General features: G+C 32.9%; 1 protein-coding gene across 1 annotated transcript; it reads right to left on the bottom strand.

Moving 5' to 3' along the window:
* Positions 1 to 608: 608 nt before the first annotated feature.
* Positions 609 to 11,524, bottom strand: LOC133197588 (protein VAC14 homolog). Its single transcript, XM_061333695.1, has 16 exons — positions 11,353 to 11,524; positions 9,867 to 10,017; positions 9,171 to 9,338; positions 8,126 to 8,188; positions 7,853 to 7,960; positions 7,448 to 7,557; positions 7,078 to 7,184; positions 6,365 to 6,503; positions 6,003 to 6,140; positions 5,513 to 5,705; positions 4,863 to 5,092; positions 4,084 to 4,258; positions 3,594 to 3,712; positions 3,188 to 3,267; positions 2,924 to 3,080; positions 609 to 2,415 (listed from the first exon to the last, which is right to left on the bottom strand). Exons 1-16 carry the CDS (start codon positions 11,451 to 11,453, stop codon positions 2,280 to 2,282), a joined length of 2,175 nt encoding a protein of 724 aa, XP_061189679.1. The 5' UTR covers positions 11,454 to 11,524; the 3' UTR covers positions 609 to 2,279.
* Positions 11,525 to 11,561: the final 37 nt, after the last annotated feature.

Consider the following 11,561-nt stretch of genomic DNA (forward strand, 5'->3'; position numbering starts at 1 on the left):
TCTGTAGTAATGACAACCACTGACCTTAAGTTGTCAACCTAACGCTACAGTTGATTGATATTCTCTAGTAATGACAACCACTAACTTTTTTGCTCTATAGTAATGACTAACTTTTATCATTGTTACTTATTTACTTAGGCCTCTTCATGCCAGTTGGCACATAAGGCAGCCACACAGTCCCTCCACCCAGTCCTATCATTTGCTTTTGTTTCTATTGCCTTCCATGTCAACCCTATCTCTTTCAGCTCATTTTCTGGTGTTCTTCGCCATGTTGTTTTTGGCCTGCTCCTTTTTCTCTTGCCATCGGCAGTCCAGAAAATGCTGTTCTGCTACTTTCAAACATAGTCCGCACATTCCATGCTGCTATGTTGATGTTCTTGCTTGGTCTCAGAAGGTAGCTTCTCAGCATAGTAGTTCTCTGATCATTTTCCTGACTAGACGTCATGCTTTCGTTTCCGATGTTACCCACTGATGAACCAGGTGATACATTTCTCTGTGTGTCTGTTTCTGTAGTCAGTTTTCATCACACGTTTATCATTGTTGGTATAATAAAATTCTTGTGTGCCATATTTACTTTTTTATGATAGACAAAAGGAAAAAAACTCATATTAATGTATTCAATAAATATATTTTTAAAAATCAATTATGAAAAGTTCACAACAAAGATACTTGTACAATGTATATGAAAAAAAAGCATTTCTGATTGTTTACATACTACCAGATGCTCTCTGTGGAATGATTGCTAAAGACAAAAAAGTTTGCACCAAAGATTGATATAATGTCCCTCTGATCAAACAGTGCACAACAAATAAAACTTTGCTAATATAAATACTCAAACTTACAAGTGCATTTCATTTAAAAAATCAGAAAGCTTTCCTTTCATAAAATGAAAACCATCAAATTAATGAACATGCATTAAAAAGTCCTGGGATAAAGGATCCTTTCCAAATGAAAAAAAATTGTTGAAACAAAGAAAAATGTACTATGTAGAGTAAAACTTGTCTAATCTGGACACCACTGGTTTCAGAGAAGTTTGCTGGATTAAGTAACTTTTCTGAGTAGACAGCATTTCAAATGAAAGGACTCAAGGTTTACATCATAATAAGTGAGACTTAGGAATACCCAACATCCAGATAAGACAAGTTTTACAGTATTTATCACCAATAACTTAATGTGAATACCTAATTTGAATGATGTTATATTTTTTCCCGAAGAAGTTTAAATCATCCAAAAAAGAATACCGGTAATGCATAAAACAAATTATAAATACATGTACAATGAATTATCAATAAAATGAATTACAGATATAATGAATTGTGAATATAACAAATAACAGATATATTTTTGTCTGTACCTAGCAAATCACTATATCTGTAGTTCACCAGTTGTGCAGGGTAAAAAAAAAACAAAAAGTTAAATACACCTTTATTATTGCTGGCCTTTATATCATTTCTAACAATGGCCTCACCCCTTTATCTTTCTGCTTGCTCTTAAAACTGAGCTTAATACACATAACAGAGATATTGCACAGGATCATCTCTCAATACAAACACATTCATTCCAAGTCTCGCGCATTACACACATTTTTTCCTCTTCACTGGTACACTTGTATCTACAGGGACTTTTCTGCTCTACAAAATATTATACTTATAAGTCACAAGCAAAAACCTCTACAGATTACATTACAGTAATTTTCACCATTGGTATGGATATCACTTTTAAAAAATCCAATAAAAAATTTGATGGGTTATAGCATTTCAATACTGTACATGCACGTTTTTCCACGTGGGATTAATTTACACATATACACAGTCACAAACTTCTTCCCCCAGATTAAACAGAAATTGTGAATCTGCAGAATTATCCCCCAGTGGAAAAAAGTATGTTTTTAGTATAAAGGCTTAAAACAAGGATGTACAAAATTAAGAACAATGTTTAGAATCTAAATATCCCATTTATTATGGAATTGTAAATCTTATTTACCTGGAAATTGTTAATAAAATTATCATAACTAGATGTATTAATACCCATGATAATAATTCTTTCTTCATACACTTACAATAGAAACTAGTACCTGTACTAGTTATGTACAAAAATGTACTTGTAAATATATCAAACAACAGAATTTTTGCTTTAAAAGGCAAATTTCCATGCAAAGACAGTGAATTTCTTTTCAGTATAACTACAATGTCTCGGAGTCTGAGAGCAGTTTTCAGTGTTTTGTAGTGGTTTTCCAGGTGCTTTGTAGTATAGATTTTGTGCGTTTAATGCCCTTCTCCTCATGCCCTGACCGCTGCCTTGACTTTCTGGCTGCGTGCTGCTCTGTGCCTAGCTTGAACTTGTAGAAAGTGCTGATGCAGGTCTTTGAAGTTGATTTTAGACACAAGTGGTCTCGGGTCTTTAGAGGACTGGGGCCTGAAGAAAAAGAGCAAAACAAACTCTGACAGTCGTTGGTGAATCAAGATGAAATAATGTTTGTATTCTTTAAAGTTAAGTATTTACTGTAAAGAAAGAATTAACAATGTTATCAAGTAGTCATATGCCAAAAAGACATTTTACATAATGCAAAATTTAAAAAAGTACAGTAAAACCATCTAATCCAACATGCATTGGGAGACAAAGTCAGAATAGACAGGGTGTCGTATTACACAATGTAAAGAACATGGAAATAATAAAATGGGAATGGAAATAAAGGTTAGAATTCACAGTGACATGGATTACACAGGTGTCAGATTAGACAGTTTTCACTGTATTTATTTCTAAATACAAAATAGGGGAATGAATGAGGTTATTTTCTGATGACCAAATTAAAGATCGTAACTTTATAAATATGAATGCTTGCCAAATAGATATCACTATCAAAACATGCAGCAAGACAATCTTTTTTTTTTTGACTTAAAGAAGTATACTACTAAGTACGTACTTATCCTTTATAGCCATGAGTTGATACTGGGGGATACAGTCTAGTCTATTACGTAGAAGTTTGAAGGCCTCGGACTGTGGAAGCAGCATCAGTAAACTGTACAGACTCCGGATCAAGTCCTGGTTATGTTGAACGTCCAGCAACTGAAGCCGTAAATCTAATAATCACAGAAATAAAACTGTGATTTCTCAATAACTCAAAATAACAGTAGATATACAAATCACATTCAAAAATGTGTTTATGTATGATTATAATGATACTCACAAGAAAATATAGGAGATTCAATTAGTTGAACAAGTTTGTCTATTTCCTTCAGGAAGTCCACAGTGATTTCTAGATCACCACTGATTTCACATTAAGGATAATGATTAATTAATTAATTAAAGAGTCATCATACAAACTCATCAGACATCGAGAGAATGATCAACATTCTATCAATGACTCTTTACAAGAATTGTAACACAGCTCCATTCACTGAGCATCAAACAGAGTTTATTAGTTCCTGAGACCTTCAATACCTTATTGTTCTGAACCTCTTTCCATAATTTATTTATATAAAACCAATGTCCAATTCACCAAAGTTTTCATATAAAAGCCTCATGTGTATTGTTTAACCTACTTCTATTTTTATCCTATAGTTTATTTTTTTATAGATAGCACAAAAGGATACAAGGCCTGTAGTAGGTCGCTGGCATGGTGATAGTTCTGGGTCAGGTAACACAAAGATATGGTTGCTATGGGACTATGACACCAAGATTTATACAAACAACAAAACAAAGCACAGCTTCCCTGTAAATATAGAACACATTTCATATGTATCATATACATGTATTACTCTAGAAGTGGATCAAATTAAAAGACATTTACCAGAAGTTTAAAAAGTAAGTCTGAAGGACATGTATGCCCTCAGTCCTTTCTGTTCAGTGTTACTTTTTAGTGTGTGCCAGAAAGAAAACTGATATATCTCCAATGCGACCTTCAAATCATTTATGCTCATAACCTCTCATTTTGAAAAGCATTAGAAGAAATTAATCTTGGTTAACACAACATCTGAGTGCTTTAATTATATCTTCATTTCAAAGCTTTCTTCACAGTGAAAAAAAAATCAAATCAAATAATTAATCTCATAGATGCAGAAGATTGTTTTGAAATAAGCAAACCTGAGTATCTAGATTTTTGAGTTGTGTCCTCAGTTCGAAGAGCTCGGTGGATGTTAAAAGAATGGTGTTCAGGGTCTGAACAATTTTACAGGCAAACCCTACATCAGGTTCATCCACTATAATGTGGGAAAATGATTTAAAAATGTCCTCTGCTGTCAAGAGCTGGCACAACTGTCTAAAAACACGAAGAAAATTAAAACACACACAAAATGGACCAACATACAAATACAGTTGAACTTTTGTATCTCGAACATTGATATCTCAAACACCATATATCAAAGTCATTTGGAAGTCCAAACCACTTTTCCATGATCTATTTTACCCTCAATATCTTGAACCCTTAGATATCTCAGTTTTTTCTCAGTCCCATCAAGTTCAAGATAATAAAGTTTGACTGTACATGTACAGTACCTTTCAAAAATGTGTACTCTCTAAAAATGGATATACTTGCTACCAGGTATAAATTGTTTTGCAGTTAAAAATTAGCATACAAGACAACTAATTTTAAAATCAAGTAATGAATTCAGGATAGAAATTCCTCCAAAATTAAGTAAAAAGAACCATCAGCTATGAAATGCAGAAATAAGCATAGTATTACATAGAATCTCTGCTTTTTTCTGCTGCTGATTTTTACTTGATGCTGAAATGTTTCATCCTGGTGATAATCAATAGTGATCAAGATTAAGTCAATTCTAAAGAGTTTACCTCATAACAAACTACATGATAACAGAGTTTTATCTGACGAAAAGAATTTTTTAACCTGATAATGAAACTTTTACCTAATGATAAAGTATCCCCGCTCATCTGGTTCCAAAAGCTGTCTGTCCTTCTTAAACAGCTCCACCAGACAAGCCATGAACTTGGAGAAGTACTCATTAAGTCCGCCACAGTTCTCCGGGTGATCATGGGGCTTAGATTTACTGGGACTTGTTGATGGAGGGGGCTTCTTCTGAAGCCCAGCAGGATTGGAGGAAATCTCCGCCAAGGCTTCAAGGTCCAAAAGTACAACCTAAAAAATGTATTTACATATATATCTATAGTTTCTTCTCACTGAAAAACAAATTCTTGTTCATAACCACTTTACATGGGTATTTTGTGAAATATGTAAGCCATTTCCCAGATGAAACAAGGGTCAAGTTGCACACATGAATGGTAATTTAACTCACCATTAACTTTTAATAGTATATAAAAATAGCATCAACTAAAAGATAACTGTCTCATGTATCAAATAAATTTAATTTACATCCTTGCAATTTACTCATACCAGCACCATGTAAATGCAAACAATTCAAATATATGACCAGCAAATTTGGAAAAATAATACGAAATATGTACATATGTATCTACTAAATAGTATACATCTTACGAAATCAATATAATTTTTAAAAAAAACTTTATTTTACAGAAAATTGATAATTTTTTTATGTACCTCTTCGGATTCATCAGACAGTGTCTGTAACAGCACAGGGAAGAACCTGTCCACGTACTGAAACGTCCGCTTAGGAACCTTAGTCAGCATGTGACTCAGCCACTCCAGGGCTGCTATCTTAGTCCCAAAGTTCCCCCTCCCTAGAATCTGACAGATGACAGTTATTACCTCCCTTACATCCAGCTGTGAGGAACTAAATTATAAATACATGTATCTATGATGATCTGGTGTCCATGTAAGCAGTTACTTTTTTTAAAGATTCGAGTGATTCACTTTATGGTGATTAAAATCACATGGATGTGCAAACCATTGTTGTTGATAATATTGATAGACTTTAATTCTAATTATGAAAAAAAAAATCCATTGAGTGTATCAAAGATGCACTGTATGTTAAATGTTTAATGAAGTTTCTTACTGAAATACATATATGATATTAAGCACAATATTGAATTCTTCATACAAACAAAAAAAATATAAAAAGTTAAATGACCTTGAAAGGTTGTTTGTCATCTCCTCACTTAGTTTTTCTGACCCTTGACCTTTGACCTCTTCTAATGAAGGAATGTCATCGGTGTCAGATACAAGATCTTTCAATGCATCATTCAGTGACTTGGCTGCCTCAGCAACACTAAATCTTGTTAAGGATTGTAAATTTGACATCTAGTTTGTAGAATATTGTCAATGGCACACTTTCCCACACTTATTAGATTAAGCGTTGTGCTTCCCACATATTTCATACCATACTGAGTAAAATTGTATGGCTGGTTTTTCCATATCTTGAAGAAATGCTTCCTCCTAGTCAAGAGTGTTAAGTTTTCCTGACTTCTTCCTTTTTATTCTGTAAAAGGATACTTTCTTTGTTTATCTGAAGAACCCTGTAGGTTTGGTAGAACAGCGTTAATTATTCCTGGTGTATACTGAATCATGGTTCGACCTGCTTGACCTATGAACTCTCTTAACCAGGTCATTGCTGTAAACTGAATGAGATCATCTGAAAGAAGGAAATTATTTGATGCATTTTTTGTACATAATTGATAAATAGTTAAATACATTATTCATGAATGACCAATTCTTTCATAAATTACAGGTACATGTATTAGATATACATTGTATATACAGTATTCAGACAAAGATTTGTGTAAAAGTACCATACTTGCATTTTGAACACAATTGTAGTATATACCCACTTTAATAATAGCACAGTAAATCCTATATAGAAAAAAGTGCACTAGCATTTTCCTTATCTGTGCAATCAAAAACTTGCATGACTATATATCAAAAGTACTTACTTCATTTTCTTTTATTTAATACAAAGTGCACAGAGTAAATGATTATGAAGTGTACTTTTTTAATATTAAATCAGACCACATTTATTTTCAAACCATCAGAAATGAGAATTGGTTATGAGAATATTGCCAGTCTGGAACACTTGTGACATAAATTCATGTACTTATCATTATTGTTACTTGAAGTACATGTATCAGTTAAGTACTTACCTTGCTATTACTTGCAGTATTAATAAGCACTTCAAATTACTATATTTTGTAGTATCAATAAGTACTTACCTGCACTGTTACAGTGAATAATAAGAATATTAGCCATGCCTTCATATTTAACCCCAGCATTACTGTTTTTTACTCCAGTCAAAAATTCAGTTAATAGATCTTGACACCTAAACAGAAAAGCAAAGTTTTGTGTGTTGGAATTGCACAATTTAAAAGTCAAACAAACAGGAAAATCAACAGCTTAAATAATAGCTCTGCAAGTAGTGACTGCTATTATAAAAGTTAACAGGAAATGGATTTACGTCATGATTTCCTGTATAAGAATTGGCATTTATTTTTAGTAGTGTATTCTATTATCATTTTCCTTTTTATATTAAAATCCTCTGTAGACAATTCAAATGATTTCATTCACTAAATAATGGTAACTTACATTTTACGAATCTCTAGATTTGAATCCCCCAATATATTGAATAAACCATCCAGGAATTCTGGGAGTAGCACTATCATGTTTATATCTGGTACAGCATCCAATATTGCTAACTGTGCAGAGGAAATAAGTACATGTAATACTATCATGTTTATATCTGGTACAGCATCCAATATTGCTAACTGTGCAGAGGAAATAAGTACATGTAATACTATTTTTTACATCTGGTTCAGCTAATAACTGCATCAAAAAAAAAAAAAACTGCGTTTTAATAATTCTATTTCTAAAAGGTATTTAATTAGTATTATAAACAAATTACATATATATATCCCTAGATATTTGCTTTTCATACCTTTAAAACTGAACTACAAGAATGGTAAAGTTTCTAAAAATAACAGAATCATATACCCAGGAGACAATGAACTGTCGCGCCTCTGGATTTTTTGCGTAAATTCTATCTCGGAGAAGGGGCATGAAGGCCATAAGGTCAAAGGACGGACTTTCTGTGACAATGTCCTATAATAAAAAATATAAGTTTGTAACAACAAAATAAACAGGTAAACATCAAAGGAAAAACTCACAGTGACTAAATAAAATAAATATCATACTTAAAATTTTACCTTTGATATAAATCAACCTATCGTAGACCTGCGGATACTTCTATTTAATATGTATACTTACTTTGATCAATCTGTCCAGTAGTTCTGTCCCATTCTTCACATTCTGGTCAGTGTCTGACATCAGCTAATTCATAACAATTGAATTGGAGGTTAAGTCAAATTACCAAGACCGTGAAATTTAAATGCTTGTTACCAGTTACTTACAACTCCCATAAATTTACTATCATTTCTTAAAAATCAATTTGGAAAAAAAAAAAAATACTGGTACAAGAAAAATTACCAAGTATTTTAGAAAGTTGAAAAAATAAAAGCTTGATTAAAAATAATGATGTATCATCATCACAGGTTTTAAAATTTTTTCTTACTCTTTCTCTTAAAATTTTGAAATACCTGACTTAAGTCTCATTATTAATAAGATGTTGCTTTAAATCTACATCATGTATCACTTTTTACCCCACCTCTGTTGATTTTTCAATGAAATCCTGGCTTACGATTGGTTGAAGTCTGTCACGTAAAGGGGGTGTATCACTTACACCTACCGGTAGTCGCTTGAGAATCAATACATGGTCCATACGGAGTTATCGTTCTTTTGTAACGTTCAAACAACTCGAGTTCACGAGATTTGCCAAGTGTCTGTTGACAATGTTACAGTTAACTAATGTAAGTAACGAAGATGGAACCTTTTTCTCCTTTTACTGAAAGTCTTCAAAACTGTCAGTACGTTATTACAGCACGAAACACTCGCAAAACAACATTACGTCACACAACGTGACGTCAAAATAGGCATTGTATGAGTGATGAAACATATATATAGTGAGAAAAACAATTTTACAAACCACAGACAATGCATAAATATTTTATCGGTGGGGTAAATTCGTTACATAGTTTTGTAGTGACAGGGTACGGGATGATACCTGGTTTGTAAATTCCATACCTGGCTCGGCTTCGCCTCGCCAGGTATGAAATTTAATAACCAGGTATCATCCCGTACCCTGTCACTAAAAAACTATGTAACTAATAATACACAGCCTAATACAGAGTCTAGAAGAAAACTTGTCATTCCGAGTAATGAAATATTTTATTGGCAACACGAGACATCCATCTACCTTACTGATTCCATCAAAGATCTCATTGAAGTAGGGCAGCACGTTGCCTCGGCACACCTTGACAATGTTATACAGGGCTTCACAAGCATAATACCGAACTCGACTGTCTGGATCGTGGAAGGAAGCCAGTACAGGCTGGACCAGCTCCCTCACATAATGCTGAGATTCCTATAGATTAATAGATGATGCTCTAGTACTGTATACAGGGTAATTTTTGCCGCATGTTATTTTAGCCCTTTTCACACTTGCAAACAATTTTGTCCCATTTTAAATTCGCCCAGTCACAGTTCTGTTTAAGAAATTTTACTGTGTTCTTTGAATTCACCCAATTTTAAATTCGCCCAAATGAGAGTAGGGTGAAAGGGACGAAAATAAAACGGGGGCAAAAATTTCCCTGTATACAGTATTAACTAGTACAGTGTCATAAAATAACAATTATACATTTAAAACCATCACTTAAATGTATTTCATGATTAAATCTTTGTAGGTGTTTACCACTATAAGAAACTGTCCAGAGGTATCAATTTTCATATATTTCTTGCATCTGGTAATAAAATTTGGATATATTTGAGTTTTTGAGATTTAAGGGGGAACCAAAGAAGATGCTGCTGTATTCCTTGTTTGTTACAGCTTTACAGCTGTAAACTTCTATGGATTTGTAGTGAATGAACAAAAGCAAATTTAAAAAGCTTCCACCTTTCCCAGTCCAATAGCTGTGGCTGCCAGCCCGATAGCTCCCCCTTTCCTGGCATTGGGATGGTTGGACAACGCAAAATCTTCTCCCAGGATCTTCAGGATCCTCCTGATCTTCACAGGTTCATTTGCTATCACATACTCTCTGACTAATCTATAAAATAATCATTAAATAATGGGACTTATACAGATATACCTACTTTAAATATGTCCAAAATTCTGTAAAAGATACGAAGTACAAAAAAAAAAATTTTTTTCTCCTAATTTAATTGACTTTTACAAATTCATGAGAACATTTAAATATCTTCCAACTTTTTAATATTATCTATCTATTACTTCAAATAAACTCTTTAAACAAGTCCATATTTTTTTGTTAATCCCTAGTTTCTAGTCACAAGGTTCAACTTTGAGGAGATATTTGTGCACAAAAGGTCCACCTATTACCTAAGAATCAGGAATATTTCCATATTCTCTCTGCCTTTACACAAAGGTCACTTATACATCTTATATGTCATAGATAAGTTCCTCAAGTTAATTAAGCTCTGCTACAAATGGTCCAAACAAAGGAAAAAAGTTCAACCCAAAAGCAAAAATACATCCTTAAAAAAACAACAACAACTTTAAGGTATTACACTGACAAAAAGTCAGTAAAATTGCTGCTTCATAATGGAATGTTTTCTTTACAGAATTTAAATTCACCTTAAAAGAATTTAAAAAATTAGTTGATCAGTTCTAATGACATTAGTCATTATGAACCATACTGTTCATGCTCCTTGGGCATTCTGAAACCTTTTAGTCCATCTGCATTGCATGCATGCAATCATATGCATCAATAGTTTTCCATCTATAAAAATGTAGAGGAAGTTACCAAGAAAAGGTTATTTTTTGAACCACGTACACCATTCAAAATTTCACAATCACATATGAGTTTAATTGTTCACCAGGGTGACCTAAAATGATTCACAAGATAAATTTACAGCACTTTTGTCTGCTTCAAAATCTGACTTGATTCTCCTACATATCTTATGGCACTTATTATTTTCATTGAAATTCAATGAAAGTATTTTGTTATATACTAAAGATGGATAAACAATCATGAAAACAAAATATCCTCCAGGAAAGTAAACAAGCTTGTATTTTCAAGGTGGCATTCAAAAGGAAATTTAATGTTTGAATTCAGCTAATGATACCAAGTTTAAATCTTCCTTTTTATTTCAAGGCTTCAATATAAGTTGAAGGACATTGTGTTGAATGCTTTAATCTCATGACCACTACATACTAAATTCACCTGTTCACAACATTATTTACAAAGTTGACAAGATGTTTATTTCTTTAATAATCGACATTTAGATTTATCTAAGGTTTTGATTTATTCACATAAATAAAATTGTTAATTTTTTCAGTACTGAAAATAAATTTTAACGTTACAGGTAACTGCAAGTTGCAGTAAGAAGTAACAATGCCGACCTTGAACTATGTAGGAACTTACCTCTCGACTTCCAAAGCCCCGGTCTTCCTTTTTTCATACAACTTATCGTTTAAATTCCTAACACACTGGGGACTAAGTGGTGCATATTCCTTGTCGTTCATATTTTGTGATCATTTTATTTTGACTCTGAACCGCCAAGTTTAACAGGGCGCAGCCATCTTGTGAGTCACGTGAATACAATTTTTCACCCCTTATATCATTAAATTTCA

This window comes from Saccostrea echinata, unplaced genomic scaffold (assembly GCF_033153115.1).
Source record: "Saccostrea echinata isolate AGI-Se365-2 ecotype Australia unplaced genomic scaffold, CSIRO_AGI_Sech_v1 ptg000030l, whole genome shotgun sequence".
NCBI classification, from domain to species: Eukaryota; Metazoa; Mollusca; class Bivalvia; order Ostreida; family Ostreidae; genus Saccostrea; species Saccostrea echinata.